The sequence below is a fragment of the Plectropomus leopardus genome, chromosome 9 (genome assembly GCF_026936395.1).
Source record: "Plectropomus leopardus strain MGB_pleo_1.0 chromosome 9, ASM2693639v1, whole genome shotgun sequence".
NCBI classification, from domain to species: Eukaryota; Metazoa; Chordata; class Actinopteri; order Perciformes; family Serranidae; genus Plectropomus; species Plectropomus leopardus.
This window is the reverse complement of record NC_142184.1, coordinates 31,769,595-31,786,873: the sequence shown is the minus strand read 5'-3', so window position 1 is coordinate 31,786,873 and position 17,279 is coordinate 31,769,595. Positions and strand designations below refer to the sequence as shown.

At 38.0% G+C, this 17,279-nt stretch overlaps 1 protein-coding gene across 1 annotated transcript in view; it reads right to left on the bottom strand.

Moving 5' to 3' along the window:
- ctnnbl1 (catenin, beta like 1) overlaps window positions 1–16,880 on the bottom strand; it is a 73,492-nt gene extending 56,612 nt beyond the window's left edge. Inside the window, exons 1-6 of the mRNA XM_042492586.2 lie at window positions 16,697–16,880; window positions 15,505–15,744; window positions 12,592–12,698; window positions 11,627–11,766; window positions 10,111–10,208; window positions 4,617–4,710 (exon numbers count right to left, since the gene is read on the bottom strand). Of these exons, the coding sequence (XP_042348520.1) occupies window positions 4,617–4,710; window positions 10,111–10,208; window positions 11,627–11,766; window positions 12,592–12,698; window positions 15,505–15,744; window positions 16,697–16,726 (709 nt within the window). The 5' untranslated portion in view covers window positions 16,727–16,880. The remainder of the gene's footprint in view (window positions 1–4,616; window positions 4,711–10,110; window positions 10,209–11,626; window positions 11,767–12,591; window positions 12,699–15,504; window positions 15,745–16,696) is intronic.
- Window positions 16,881–17,279: the final 399 nt, after the last annotated feature.

Below are 17,279 nucleotides of genomic sequence, written 5' to 3'. Positions count from 1 at the left end.
CTGAGCTTACCAGACTGGTCTAACTGTTGTATTATTTGCCTTTATCCACTTAGTCATTATACTCACAATACTGATGATTATATATCAAAAATGTCATTGTGTAAATATTTTGTGAAAGAACCAATAACCAACCCTGCAATATTAATACTGAGGTATTTGTTACAAAATACATTTGATTTTTTACATATCCCCCAGTCCTAGATATAGTATAAGTTATCATTCTTGGTGTGGACAGCCCTTCAGGCTCATGTTTTCTCTGTTACAATGTGTCTGTCTCAGTACATACTCCCACGTCAGTGTAGTCTTTAATCAAAGCTCTCTAAGTGTCACAAATTAACATACAGATGGTATGCAAACACACTTTGAAGGAGAACTGTGAAATACAACAGACATCTTTCTATAGAGGGTTCGTCTGGGTTCTGTTCCCACTACTTCTAATATTATCTATCTATATTAGAAAGCTGTCTCTGCCACATGATATCTCTATCTGAGCAGACTGCAGCAGAAGGGGACGGAGAGAGAGAGAAGGAGACTGTGGGGCGGTGATGAAAGGAGGGAGAGGAGGAAAACTACAGGGATCGAGGGGAGGGAAATAAATTGAGAGAAAAAGCAGAAGGGAGGCACAGAGGTGGGAAGTCAAAAATGAGGGATGGAAAACTGAGGGAATGAAGGACACGAGGAGTGAGGGAATCAGGGAATGCAGCAAGATGACAACAAAACATACAAGCTGGAGAGAGTTGGGAACTGATAAAAAAACAAATGAAAAAACAACAGAGCAACATCTGGAGAGAGTGGCGGCAGATGATAGAGAAATGTTGAGAGAAAGAAACAGAGGAGAGGATGGAGAGGCAGGGTGCTGAGGGAGAGAGACGATGGGCCTTTATCAGTGATTCAAACAGAGCAGACAGACAGCATCCTGGTGGACGGCAGGCTCAGAGCAGAGAGCAGCCAAGGCAGACAAAAGGCTTATTCAAGCTTGGAGAGCTCCCTTGATAACACACACACACACACGCACACGCACACACACACGCACGCACACACGCACGCACACACGCACACACACACACACACACACACACAGACACACACGCGCGCACACACACACACACACACACACACACAATTGAATAGAAGATTTGCACAAGCACTGCTCCCCCAATATAACCCACACTCGCACAAAGAGCCAAATACACACACCTAAACAGCCCTCCTGACACTCGGCCTCAATCTGGCAACAAAGAAAAAAAATCATCTCAGTAGACTCATTCGACACAAAAAGAGCTGAGAGGCAGAAAAGTCTGATTCATGAGAGGCTAAATACAGAGAGCATGACTTCTCAAACTATCTGCTGGCCCGTGTCCTCTGCTGGCCCGCGTGTCCACATTTAAAGGTGTATTTTGTGAGATCTAGACATAATTTTAGTTTCAAACATTAAAAAAATAAACTACTAACCCTATCAACAGTGTGAAGAAATAGCACCTTTGACGTTTTGTCCAAGATGCCTATGTACTGCACTGCAGAGATATCCACTGTTAAACAGCCAGCGGCGGGAGAAAAGAAGCGATGCAAGAAGAAGCAAAACTAAAGTTAATATTGGCGTGGCTTTTTGCAGCACTGGTGACAGCTCTTGGAGAGTAAAAAGATGCAGTTTGATGCTGAACTTGCAACATTTCTTTGACATTGGTAAGGAATATCCTACGTTGGGCTTTTTACCAAAATATATCTTTAATGTAACTAACAACAACACAAACTGTAGGCTTACAGTTCGCCATAAACCTTCAAATGGCGAAGTGACTTTTTTCTTGTTACTTAGCATTGCTAAAACTAAGCTAAGTAAGCTATAAAGTAAACTATACACAAACTCCACATGTGAAGATCATAAGACAGCAGCCTTATTTTGACCGGTTATGAGTTATGATTTCAGCTGTATGGACCCAGTAGTAGACCAACCGAAATAATGTCGACAGTGGGAAACTTGTGGCACCATGGTGCAAGTTGACTGTAAAGCTGTTGGCGAGGGATGTGCATGCCTGCTCAGGTGGCACATATGATAGTGGAACAATGCAGAGAAGATTGGCAGGGCTTCTTTCCATAAGAATCTCAGATGTGACATTGAGGTGTTGAAATACTGGCCCCAATTCGTTGAGACTGGGTGGCTGAAAATGACAAAATGCACCTTTAAAGCTGTCAAATCTATGCCACAAACACCGATTCTGATTCTCCAGAATGCCTCAGATTTAAAAAAAAAAACTGTGTTTAAAAAGTGCTTCTTCTTTGCCAAAACATTCAAATAAGACACTGACGCCTTCCCTTCGCTGTCACAGGAAAAAGTCGAGGACACTTGGCAGGGGGGGGACGCACTGTTAAGGCTTAAAGAATACAAATAAAGTTAGTCTACGCCCTCTGTGTAATGTCAAAAGCAGGTCCAGGAGGACTCGCTGTCACTGCACTGCCCAAAGCTCTAACACTTGCTCACGCACACCTTAAAGGCACAGCTCCCTCTGGAAGAGCTTGTCATGTTTCTGTACTAAACACGACAAGGCTGATCAATTATTCTTGCTGTGAATATTCAAATTCTTCCGAGCTGCTATCTTTATCCAAGCCTGTTTTTTTATCATGTGCAGTATAGAAGCACAGAGGCTTTGCAGTGAAATTTGTCCTAGATTTCTGCCAGATATTTGTCCCACATGTTTTGAATATAAATGAATGTACTGAAAGCACCTTTCAGTCTAGTTCTTTAGTGGTTGTACTGCTCATAGGAACATGTCTTGCTTTGCTGACATGTATAGGTAGATTAGTTAATAGCATGTTTGTCTTATTGACCTTGCGCACAGTGTTTGAAATGGTCTTCACTGGCCAAGGTGGATGGCAGAAGGAAAAAATCCACCTGCCAAGCATTTATTTTACCAACCAAAATAATAAATTACCTTTTTTGTTTCACATATACATGAGTTTCAGTACATTTCTTTGAGATAAAAATGTGTTATGTTAAATGCAAACTTAAAGACAAGGCCAGAGCAAAACCTGAAGCAAGGTTAATTAAATATGTTGAACAGCTCATTACCACAACCTCACCCTGTGGATAAGTTCACTCTGGTTAACGGTGATGCAGTGAATATGTCCGGGGCTTTTATTGTGAAAGGTAGCAGCAGCACATTAGCAGCGCAAACAAGTGAGCAGCTTAGGGCCACCAGAGCAGTGCGCTCCTAAATGACACAAAACGCGACAGAGACTTTCCACAGAGTTTAATACTATTTTGATACAAACATTTGTGGTGGATAGCCTCCTTTACTCACCAAATGAAAAATCTACCCGCATTTGGTGCTTGGTGGTTGCTAATTTTGGACCCTGCTTGTGTGTTTCAGCAATAAGGAGGTGCTCCATCACTATTGTTTTGTCTCTAACTTCCTGTCAACAAATAATGCAGGGAATGTGAGTCAGGGTTTCTCACACATTTATTTATGTGTGGTGGCACATCTGCCACCACGTGCTGGTTTCTATTTTTTTAGGCTGTTACTAACAGGGCTATTAGAATATATATATATATATATATATATATATATATACACACACTGTTTGATTACACATTGCACCAAATTGTCAGAGCGCAGAGTGTACTCTGGCCACAGATGGAGCAGTAAAAAACCCTGGCGCAGTTAAAGTGAAACTTAACCATAGATTGCGTTGAGTCTAAAAGTTTCCATAACTTTGGCTCTGAAACAGCTGCTCCTCTCGTACATTAATCTAATCTCAATCGGCAGATCAAAAAAAGATCTCATGAAGAGATCCTGTGCTGTGTTCACACATCTGCAAAAACAACCGAATTTAGAGTAGCGACACAGAATGACACAAAGGATACACACACGAAAAAAAAATTTAAAAGCGAAGTTTGCTACCCCTCCAATTCTAATTCTGTGGGAAACACTATGTCGCTTGTGTTGGTTGGTTAACGTCTGCTGATGCTTTTTTGCAAATTTGTGACTTTTTTTAATATAATGTAAACAGTGAAACGCTGAGACACTTCATGTCAAGTTACTTAACAACAGTACAGCAACTGTCTTTGTAAAACAGCTCCATATTTCATTCCTGGCACCGCCTTTGTTGGTCGGTCTCACTGCTCCGGGATTCAGTTCAAAACACGATGAATGTTTGAAAGCAGTATGCCAAGCTTTCAGCTGTTTGATTCAGACGCATTCTGGGCTGGTGACAGTGGATGGCTGTGGCTCTGTCTGTGTACATTAACCATTTCAGAAAATCCATCTGCTCCAGCATACGAAGTTTTGGTCACCTATACCCTTGAGTTTATGGTCAATGACAGTTTGGTAATGTGGGAGAAAAAAATCAAGCTTATATTTATGAAAGCCCAGTAGCTAAAAATAAACTGCATACAGCCCATAATAACTTTACTGTTTTTCAGCCTGGACAAAACTGGTTACAGGAGCAAAAGATGCTGAAAAAGACGTGACGTTAGGGAGTGTTTCTTTTAATATGGTCCATTACAAATCCAGTATAGGATTTAAAGTGGACAACCACATAACATTTTTGTTTGTGTTGCTTCAAGACAAACAAAAAATGAAGTATCACGGTTGAAACGTTCTCCTGAAACATCTCCTTACCCAGTGTGTTATAGATGCCATCAGCCTCCTCCTTCACCTGTTCATCAAGCCGCTCCATATTCTGCACCAGCAAGGCCACCACCTGACCCTCCAACTGCAAACACAGAAAGATCAAAATCAAGTTCTGGTTCTTTTGAAAAGTTTGCCACATCAAAAGAAAAATCCAAGTCTACATACAGATGTGGACAAATGTATTGGAACTCTGAAAATAGAAGAACCAACAATTTTCTCTGAAATAACTTGACACTGACAAAAGTAATTGGCATCCGTTATTGTTAATTCAATATTTAATGAAAATAGACATTTACTTAGATACTTTACTCTATGACATACCGAAGGCACACAGGTATACATGAGACAATTGCTTTTAACTTGATCAGTTTTCAGGAGGATTGAAACATTGTTTCAATGAGCTATAAGGGTACCAACAAATTTGGCCATGTCTGTAGGTGCTATAAAACATATAATTTGGATATAAGACACATTTTGATGCAATGCTAATACTCAGTAACAGTTAAAAAGTATGCACATATAAAGCTCTTCTTATGTTAAAATGACATGTGCGTGACATCACTCTACCCAGAAACATGTTTCCCCCTCTCATCATGACTGCTGCATAATATGAAGTATGACTGAGGAGGTTGAGAACACAGTTCTAACAAATTTCTCATCATTAACACATTTTACATCATTATCTACTTGAAAGATCAAAACATGTTTCATATCTCACAACTTTTAACATTTTCCACTGTGTTGTATGTGTGTCAGCTGAGTTCTTATCTTTATATTTTGCAATATGATGATGTGAAGAAAAATGACAAACTCATTTCATAAGCTCAAAAAAAAGAAAAAAAGCAGAGGCACAGATGACAAAGTGAGTGCTCACTTTTAAGCCTCAGTCTTGGCAAAAGAAACTCAGTTCCTGTCTGAGCTTCTTTGAACGTGTCCAAGTGTTATCAGTCAAGTCAAGATTGGAGACTCATAACTAAACAGAGCTCGCGGGGTGCCGACTGGCTGGATAAAAGTACTATTACAGATGAAAGAAGACGGACAGTCGACACAGATTTATGAGTCACCGGAGACCGTCGTGGATCATTTTGATTCATCTTATCAAGGATACCACCTGGCCTTCTGGCAACAAGGACAGAGGAGCTGGGGGCATTACAGCAAAGAGCAGAGAGAAATGGATTCAACCGAGCCTTGCTGCCCTCGAACCGTTTCCCTTGGAAGCAGCTGTAAAGAAGAGTGTGCTTTATGGGCGCTCCATTGCATGGTAAATGGACTGCATTTATATAATGCCTTTATCCAGCGAGCACTGCAAAGCCACCTGAGGTACTGTCTAGCCCACTATCACATCACAGGCCAAAACACACACACACACACACACACACACACACACACACACACACACACACACACACACACACACACACACACACACACACACACACACACACACACACACACACAGAGCAGTGTTTCTGTCAAGGGTCTTTCACATTTATCCAATTGTCCCCACAATACTTCCTGTCAAACACTAACCAACCAGCTAGCCGGATAAAAGAAAAACACCTTGTGGTACACTTGAATCAGAAAGATATATTATTTTTAGTCAAAAATGACAATATTATCAACCAACAACATGGAAAAGCAATATTATTATGATTACAACGTCAAATGGTCTATAGTGTTTTGACATGCAGAGTGTTGTTTGAATCCTCAAGCACATGTAGGTTAGACAATCTCTAAGGACAGATGTGTGTGTGTGGATGTGTTTGTGGATCTGGTGACAAATAAAGGAGTGCTGTGGTTTGGAGCCAAACAACTGCCGACACAGCGATACACTCCGCCTCGCCTTTTTCTGTGTTGGTCAGTGCAGGTCAAGAGTGCTCCTTTAAAAGTCTGACTTTTTCTCATCTCTAAAAAACACTCAGCTCTGTCTTAGAGGTGGGTGATGTATAGAATATATCCAATATGCGCAAATTTCATTTTATGTGCAATATGGCAGATGACCATACCGTCATATCGAGATATTACTTGCACATTTTATTCATTTATTAAGGTGTTCAAAACAGGTTGTGTTGACACACACACACACACACACACTCACACACTCACACACTCACACACACACACACACACACCTCCACCAGTAAAATATAGAAAATATGCATGTATGACTGTAGCAGTACCATCTAAATCTGTTCTGTTGCTTAAAATACCACCCACTAAAGAACACTGCAGTCAAGCCAGCATCTACTTCAAAAAAGACAGTTAAACCATTGTTTTCCAGAACATGAATATATACATAACCTATACAATAGCAATTTCACATTTATTCAATAAGTCAACCAGTCTGTCCTTAATATCAGAAAGAACATAAAAATACAGTCAATATTTCGTCTGATCCGTCTTAGATTTTATTTGAGGAATATCAGCTTTTGCCATCACACAAAAGATTTAGAGTCCCACGGGCTCGATTGATCACGTTGAGACATTCTTTTGTTCTTCAGTCTGTCACGCTTTTAAACCAGAGTATGGTTTCTGAGTACTCTCAGTATACCTGGGTCGAACACTAAATGTAATAGGAATGATTGATTAGTTGCATTGCAGTCGCTTTTTTTAATGTCTGATTGGATTTTTACCTTTTGTACTATGGTTTTGTTGTTTGGTTAAATGTTATATTTATGTGTTGCTTCGTATTTTCCTATTTATGTGAAAGAGCAGGCCTCCTGGAACGCAAGACAATTTCAGAATTTCATCCTGACAATAAAGTGAAATCTAATCTTTTCTTAAATAAATAAGTCGACCACATGTAAACTGTATTTTAGAGAAAACTTGAATTTCAAATGGATAAATAGTCAAACATAATAATAAAGAATTCATTTCCAAAGACCAATCTGACTTCAAAATAACAGTTAACCACCTTAGAGAGTCAGTCAGACATTATTAGGACAAATCTGATATAGAATTTCAAATAAGAGCCATTTGAAATGTCATATATGAGCTGTCTACTCTCTAAATTATGATTAGTTCACGAGAATGGTCATACACATCAAAGGGTTAAACCAAAAGTTTTGTAATTTGAGGAAAAAAGGAAAATATTGATATACAGTATATTGTATAAAACAGCGTCACCAAAGCGCACATTGGCTTAAAGCAAACTAATCATTGCTTATCTGTTAAACAATGTGTCCTACAATACACCGATTTAAAATAATTCAATGTCATATATATCACTGTGTTCCTCACAGTAATGTCTTTTACACTTAACTGAAAAAGGAGTAAAATATGTAGTTAGACTGCCCAAACAGCCTTGAAAAATCAGACCAAACAGGTAACCCATTGCAGCGAGAAACAAGTGCCATGATGAATGCCGTTTGGGCGCCTGGCACTAGACTTGGCACACTCAAGCCAACAGATTCTTTGATGAAGTGTTGTAGTGACAGCCGTGAAGGAGCGGGGCCACACAGTTCTTTCCTCCATTATAGGAATATCAGTACATTATTGTAGTTTGACCTTTGTCTGTGTCGCTCTAAATGTCAGCTCACATAATAGGGTATCAAAAAATCTTCCCTGGTTCATAGACGGCACGACAGGCTCATCGACAAAAAAGAGAGGGAGAGAGGGCTAAATGTACACAGAGACGGAGAGAGAAGACGTGAACATAGAGCTGATGCCAACAGACAGCTGGAGGTGACAAAGGAAAGCTTTAAATAACTGAAAAGTGTGAGAGCAGATGCTATAATTATATAGCTGACATTACACTTTGAAAGTAGTTTTTGCTCCCCCTTGACCATCTTCTTGTCACTTTGTGAATTCAATTCAAAATTTACTTCATTGCCACAACTCAAACTGTCATATAGCCAAAAAAAATGCAAACAAGTTTAATAATAATAATTTACCCATGACAGAAAGCACAGCGTAGTTACATACATGTAATAACAATAAGCTTCCAAAGTTATTATGTTTTATAATAACATTAAAACCAAACTTCTAAGATTTTTTTTAACCAAATTCTACATTCAATAATCTGTTAGTGATCTCCCATGCAGACAGAAAAAAATGCATAGTATCAATCAGTATATCTATTGTAAAAGACACTGGTCTGAAGCAGCACCTTGGCAACAGCTTGACAGAAAACTCCAGTGGACCCAGCCATCTGTCTAACATCTGCAAACGTGCTGGACGACGTCTCAAAGCTTTGCAGAAGTTGGCCAACAAGCTTGATTCCAGATTCCAGAGGCAGAGCCAACGCCTGTCATGATAACTACTTTAGGCCGTTTTACGCCACCGATATAATGATAATATAATTTCAATGATATATTATGACATAATAGTGCAGTGCACACTCAAAAGCTACTGAGGTGCAGCCAGCTAACGGGGACAGACGGCCTAGGAGTCAAGTGTTTTGCTGTGAAATTTACAGAGAGGAGGATGACGTTTTGGAGGATCAAACTACAAACGACAGACTTTTTGGCTCATTGCCAAGGGTTGGCAAGCTAACAGCTCTCAGGACTGTGCCTCTTCCACAAAAGTGCAGCTGCAGACTACCAGTAAGCTACACTGTGTCATCTCTGAAGTGTTTCATTTTTACTTTGGACTCTCACAAGAAGTTGGGGACGGAGAGAAAGGAAAAGGACAATCACTGTGCCCAAGTCTTACAAAACCCTGCTGTTAATTCTGGCATTGTTGTGGCTAAAATATTGATGACATTCTAATGTAACAGTCGTGTCCATATTTCATAAAATAGGTTAATTACATTATTAGCGTGACAGTAGTAAGAGCATTTTTTTTGTCCAAATGCTCCAAATAGAGGGTTCAAAATTAAATACGGTAACCGGAACAGAACCTGTCCCATGTACAGCTCATCTCTGGAACGCTCTCTCCCACAAACTATCCGTGATATTGACTCTCTACCCATCTTCAAACCTTGCCTCAAAACACACCTTTTTTAGACTTGCCTATTCTGTGTGACCATTGTTGATGACCTTATACTTATTTTTTAGCATTTTTGTGTATATTGTTTGACTTGTCTCCTAATATTTTGTTGTTATATTATTGCTGTATCTGTAAGGTGACCCTGAGTGTCCTGAAAGGTGCCCATAAATGAATTTTACTAAGGGGTATCTGAGGTCACCACCGAGCCGTGCCATGTCACTTGCGAAGGCTAACATCAAATGACTTGACAGGAGCTCTCTCCACTCTGCTTTCACTTCAAACATTTCAGCTTCGTATCTATCACAAAGAAGCTGCAGATCAGCGATAGGCTTTCTAAATGCTACTCATGAAGCTTGTCTCTGCAAAAGCAAAATAAAATAGACATCTCAAAATGTCTGCATGTCTTTCTAGAGCCAGCCGAAGTCTTGCTTTTGATTCATTAACACCACTCATCAGCCCGGTTTGGATGCCAGAGCCCAGAAACTTAAGTATTGACTCCACAGAGTGCTGCTTCATCAATACCATCAAAGAATGATGTAAATCCTGAACTCACCAGAGCATCTATGAGCACCTCAGCACCCTCCTCGCTCTCATGGAGTGTGTCGATATCTGTCAGCTCCTGCAGCAGGTCAACGACTGCTATGGCAACATGTGGGTCAGGCTAAGGACAATAAGCATGTCGGAAAAGAGCAATGCATTGATTTAGCACAACAATTGACTTTTTTTTAAAAAAAGGATCAATTAGATGCATCATTCTTCTTCCTTGCCAAATCCTAGTGCATACAATAGTAAAATGTACAGATATATTACATAGTTTTAATGAAAATGCAATGTATATTTTTGTATCATAATTAAACAATAAGGCTGGTGATATTCTATGCTGCTTGTATTGTAAAAAACAAGTCCATGAACAGACAAAAAACAGCAGTGTGTTGTTCAGTCTCTCAAAACGTTCTGACTCTCTGACCCTGTCTGGATGGATGAATAACATTTTTGTTAATTTAAGCATTGCAGTTTTGTATGAAGCTAAGTAGTTCCAACAAAATTACCTGAAAATAAATAACAAAATAAAAGTAAAAACATGAACAAATAAAGTGCAGAAAATCTTAAAATATATGTTATACATGTAATATATGTAGTAAAGTATTTTTCTGTAATTTAATGTTAAATATATAACTATAATGACTATGAATATAGTTTTCTGAACATGTTCGTAATTTTCTAATAATTCTCCCACTTTTTTAGAAACTAATTTTGGTTCATTTTCTTTGCTACCTTTTAGTTATTTCTACAATTTGTGGGACATTTCTTGCCAAGTTCCTCGTTGCCTTTGTCCCCATGTCTTTGAGGGTTAACTAGTTTGTAAAAGGCATCTGAACGCAGCACAAGAAAACTGATGTCGAAACAGGGTTAATAATATCGTATTTTAGTAGTTTACAGTTGTTGAGAGAAGATCTAAAATATCAAGTTATATATCATGTATTATGATATAGCTTAAAAATATTGTGATATTATCTTAAAGCCATATCGCCCAACCCTTGCTGTAGGTTTAGATTTGAAACATAAGAAATTTGGATTTTCACGCAAAGGAACTTGACTCACTTGGCAAAAAAGAAACTAAAAGATGGCTAAACTGAATCTGATCAATTTGTGGCAATTAAAACCTCAAATTCAAATAAAAGACAATTTAATGACTTTTAAGGCCTACTACTTATTCATGCTGACATCCTGCAGTGATGTCATGAAACATACAAGCAGTGTAGTTTTAAGCAACATTGCTGAATAATTAGAAAAAATACAATTATTTGGGAGTTTTTTTTAACTGTCGATTTGGTGCATCTGTATGTGGTATTGACTCGAAATAAACTGCAGTAGCTGTATTTTTGAAACTCTGTAGTACAGAGGAATACTCTATGTCAGGTTTTAGCTGCATGAGCCCTACTGTAGTGATTTTTGGTCTTTCCACCAGACTTATCCTTTAAAAACAACGTTATATTATAAATTCTATATACAGGATGACCAGATTACAATGTACAGACAGTCTGAATCAATTTGAAGTGAAAGGATATCCGTGTTCTCATGACTGAGGAGGCCCAGCAGAGAGTGGACGGCGTTCAGCTCCACCAGCAGGTGGTAGAGGTCTGGCATCGTGGCGATCACGTGCATCTCCTGGATGATGTCGTTTAGATCCAGCTCCGACTCCATGAACCTGGTTTAAGGAGCAGGACATTTTGGTTAGCATGTTAGCGTGCTAAGTTACCATTAATCGAAGTGCAGTAGAGCAGTTTGGTTATCACACTGTAAGTGCTAGACTGCTTTCTTTTTACATTTTGTTTAGCTGATAATAAGACACAGTATAAATTTAACCCTTTTCAAACCTGGATTGACATCAGTTTCCTTGTGCTGTGTTTTCACAAACTATTTAACCATTTAAAAATCGTGAAAACTGCTTTGATTTCTTTCAAAAACATGGGGTAAAAAGGGGAATGCCCAACATTGCAAGAAACGTCCAACAAATTGTGACAAAATTATAAAAGGTTACAAAAAAAGACAAAAAAAATGTTTTAAAAAGGGTGAGGATGATTAGAAAATCATCAAAAAAGTGCAACATGTTCCAAAAACTATATTAATCATATTAAGTATTATGTATTTAAAATAAATTTGAGATTTTTTAATCAAGTTTTTTTTAATTAATCAAACTTTTTAATAATTAGAAATTAATTATAAGTGAACTTTTTTTTTTAATGAAGTTTTCTATAATTATTTTTTGCTGCTTTTTGGACCATGCCTCGTTTAGTTGCTCGTTGCTTTCTCCCCTTGTTTTTGAAAGAAATCAAAGCAATTTGCTCAGGTTTCAAAGGGTTAGCACAAATTGTGTTAAAGCGTCTAAGAAAACTGTAATAAGCTTTGGTAAGTCCACATTCATTTGGCTTAAATAACAAAACAGTACGTCAGTTATTTAAATGAGTTTTAATGAAATCCTTATACACGACCAAGACAGCAAAACATTGTGGCGAGTCGGTAATTGGCTTACTTTTCTGGGTTGTCCGGAAACTTAATCCTCAGTTCCTGATTTTTGTACGACCGTTTCTCAAAGGTCAGGATCATTTTCTTCACTGAACTTTCATCCACTGGTTCTGCCTGTTATTCATGCATCGGGGGAAGGGGAGGGCAAGATTTAAAATGGAAGACAGAGAAAAAGAAAAGAAAGAAGGCTTTTATTTCGGCAATTGCTGCGATATCAACAGAGAGACATCAGGGTCACCCTAATTATGTGGGTGGAGCAGAATAGCCAGAAGTTTCCTACAATCACGGGGAGTGTGAGAGCATTTTGCCGCAAAGGGGATGTGTTTGACCTCCTGATGGCTTAAAAGCCTGTAAAGTGTTGGACAGATAATGACAGGTTAGGAAATTACAATTGTCTGACATAATGGAACAGTGCAGCACTTTCCTCTGAGTAGCTCTTGACACAGTGAATACTTGAAAAGGCTGCAGCATCGGATAAAAATAATAACGGGATAATAGATGTGCAGTTTTCTAATGCACCGCATAATATGGCCACACTGGTACTGACAAGGACTTCTTTTTTCCTTAGAAACAACCACACTAAAATTCCCTGATCCGAACAATTTTCATGTATATTTTTCCTGAAGTCGCATCCTTTTCACTATGGGACAACCGATAGTTTTTCAGAGCCAATACCGATTACTAGAAGTTAATGACACCCATAACCAATATTTGGAAATGTATAATCAAAACTAAAATGACCAACATCATATACAGAAAGTTCCCAGCAACTTTGTCTATAAAGTCAAGTAAAATTTTAATAAAAAAATTACTAAAGAAAATAGTCCCTGAGGTTTTACAAAGTAAAAGTTCCTCCTAATGCTGACAATTTCTTTGCACTTTTTAATTAATTGATTTTTTCGTCAATCATTAAAATAAAATGATACAGATAATGGGCAAAATGCCAAATATCAGCTCCAATAACCAGCCAGGCCGATAATCTGTCGACCCCTACTTTTCACTGCTGTAGTATTTTATGTCTGAACTCAACTTGCCATAAGTAACTTAGACTCGGGCATAAACAACCCAAATTTAACTTAGACCTGCAGGCATGATCACACTAGTCTTTGGCTATACTCAAATTGTGTCACTGATATACAGAAAATCTTGGTTGTAGATTCAAATATAGATCAGTTTGTCTTGTATTTACATTTTGTGACAACAGCGCATCTCAGATACATTGCCACATGCAATCTTACTGTGTTGTTACATGCAATCTTTACAGTATAAACGTGGACAACCCTGTAAAAAAAAATGAATTTTTAAATAAAATAAGGAAGATATGCTACCAGTCAAAAAAGTCAAACGAAATAAAACAATAACAAAGGCTGCTCCGTCTCATCCTCCAGTTCACCTATATTTTAAGACATGGATTTCAATTAGTATTATTATATGAAAATAATTTAAATAGATAAATCATGTTATTTAATTAACTCAAGATAGGCATATTGCTTGTTACTGTGAATGGTGCGTCACTTAAGGTGACTTTGTATCGTAATGTTAGTGTTGTCTTTTCCTGGTTTTAAAGGCTGCATTAAAGTAAAGTGCTGCAATTTTCTGAGCTTATTAAATAGTTGTAACTGTCCCATTATTTGCTTTTACCCACTTAGTCATTATGTCTACATTACTGACGATTATTTAGCAAAAAATCGCAATTTGTAATTTTTTGTGACAGCACCAATAATCAACTCTATATCAGTGCAGTATCGTGGCAAGGTATTTAGTTAAAATTATTGTGAACTCAGCCTGCTCTTATCCTGACTGCTGCTTAGATACTCACATGTCCTTTTACTCAGTTAGGAACCTTCCTAAACAAAACAGATGGTTCAAACATAGCCAAAGATTACACTACAGCTGCTATGCTCGATTGATTAGTTGTCAACTATTACCTGAATCAATCTGTGTGAGTTTTTTTTACATCAAATCTCTCTCATTAAAGATTCCCAAACATAAATGTTTTCTGGTTTCTTTACTTCTCTGCAACAGTAAACTGAATATCTCTGAGTTGCAGCAAAAACAAGACATTTGAGGGCGTTATCTTGGCTTTGAGAAACACTGATCGGCAAATAATCAATTAAGCATGAAACCTTTCAACAGAATAATTGACAATGAAAGTCATCTTTAGTTGCAGCCCTGGACTACACTAGACGGCACTCTAGAGGAGGACATTCTGCGAGGAAAGGTCAAACATTCTGCTGCACAGCAAAGTTTCCCTGCATATCTAAATGTGAGCCAGGCTGGATTAAGCTTCTGGCTTCAACCACCTATGCAGAGGCTTACAGGGGGACAAAGCCAAGGAGACTAACAAGAGTAATAGAAACAAACATGCCTGCAATGTTGCAGCACATTATGTATTTTCACTGAGCAATGGAAACTCGATTAGATTTTTCTCTGAGTTTTGCAACTAAAAGCACACTATACTGAACACAAACTTGTTCTTCTAAGAGGAACAGTAGTTGTGGATGATGGGTAATGAGTCACTAAGTGTTGACAATTCAACATCAATGCTATTTTTTTCCTACAACACGTTGCAGACAAGTAGGTCAACAAAATCAACAATTAAAAAACAGTAGCAACACCTGCAAATGCATTATACACGTGGTTTAAATAGTGTAATTGCTTTTTATGGGAGACAGCAATAAGTGTCTTGCTGTGAAATCATAATAAAAAAAAATTATGTGTTCATGTTCATGTTTTTGTAAGTTGCAACAAATCATGTTGCACTTCATTAGTAAAATAGACTGTTTACATGAGCATAATAAGACAGGAAGACATTTTCAGACAAATGCTTAAGATACTATTGTTTGGGTTTGAAATGTGACACTTAGCAAAGAAAAGAAGGTAACAATTCTGTCATTATTATATGAATAATCGGACCCACCTCAGGTTCTTCTTCATCCTGGTCCATCAGTTTCTCCAGGATCTTCTTCTTGTCTCCAGTTAGCTCCTCAGTCTCCCTCATTTCACCCCCTCCTTCAAGCCCGGCTGCTGCTGCTGCTTCCCGATATCTGGCCAAATCCCTGGCACTCAGTCCTTTCTGCTGCTTGCCTCCCCTGGAGTCCTCATCGCCTCCCGCTGCTCCTCCATCCTCCTCCCTGGGACGCTTTGCTCCTCTATCAGGCTGAGAGATGAAAGATGACAATTTATGATGTACACAGGAATAATGTCCGTTTGTAAACAGAGGGATGTCGTGAGGTGTGGAAATAACAAAAATGTAGCTAAAAGAAAATAATGTAAAACTTCAAACTATTCTGTCTCTCATTTCATTGCTAAGAATGTATTTGAGATTAGCAATGCATTGCAATGCATTACTATATCTCACATGTGAATACGTTGATGCCACTGACAAAACAGAACACTGACAGCTAAAGAAATTTAGTCAGGAAACACTACATCGGGAACTTTCATGAATCATTGTGAATTGTAAAAGCTGCTCTGAAAATGACAACTTCTCGCTGCAACAGGCAGTTTTACTGAAATAAATGTTATTCAGAGGGGTCACTCGTTAGCCGAATTTGCAAATGAACACTAACGATTTGTAAAATGCATTGCTTCTTAGGACATTAATTGTGTAGGTCTGATAAAATAGCCAAACTCCATCAACTGTGGAAATTTCAAAGGGACATTGGCATACAATAAGGAGACGTAATTTTACTAAACATGCCGACCCACTGAACAAATGCATATGTGTTTCTGTAAATTATTCTGTATGCAAAATTACCTTAGGCAATAACAGCTTGCATCAGTGTATGATATTGTAGTAGCGTCACCACTCATTTACTCCAGCTAAATACCTAGCAACCTGTCTAGTTAGCATGCTAACTGCTATCGTTATTTACCGAAAGGCAGTGACTGGAGTTGGGTTGAGCGTTTGTCATGCACTGGTACACAAGTTTAACTTAATGCATTTCAGTGGCGGTTATCTAACTCTCGCAAACGGACAAAACGAGGTAAATAATACGACTAAGCTAAAGGCTGCTAACGGCTATCAGTAACTAGTAGCAATTCAATGAATGAGAGAAGTTAGGATTAGCTAAGGTCCTAAACACCTCTGTGCAGGATAAGATGCTTACCTGATAGTTCAGGAGCTCTCCAACATCCATGCTTCCAAGTTAAAAACCTGACGTGAAAGGTAAGAATGTTTTGTTCAAGTTGGGAAATAAATAACAGCGGAAATTCAGCAGTTAGAGAAACGGCTAACAACAAGCTTTCCACATACACATGCTTGCCGTAAATCGTTTGTGTTTACTGTCGTAGCAAGATACTGTCGTAAACTGTGTCTGTTACTCATAATATTATTACAACTCGTTTATTAAAGTCTGTGCAACTCATGAACCATTAACTTATTTCTGTAAAGCTGGACAAATCATGTAGGCAATCCACTTAATAACGTTTTCCTCTTTTTATCCTTTAAAATTTATAAAATATATCAATTTTGTATAAAGTTTATATGCACAGGCATGCTTCAAGCAAGATTGCAAACCTCATTTAGATTACTTATTGTGTAATATTTTGAAACAATATTTTTAATGAGTTTTACATATAATTCACACATTAAAATTCTCATTTGTAATGTATTTAATTAAGTAAATAAATTAAATGGAAAATAAATAAATAAATAAATACATACATACATAAAGCACACCTAAAATAAGA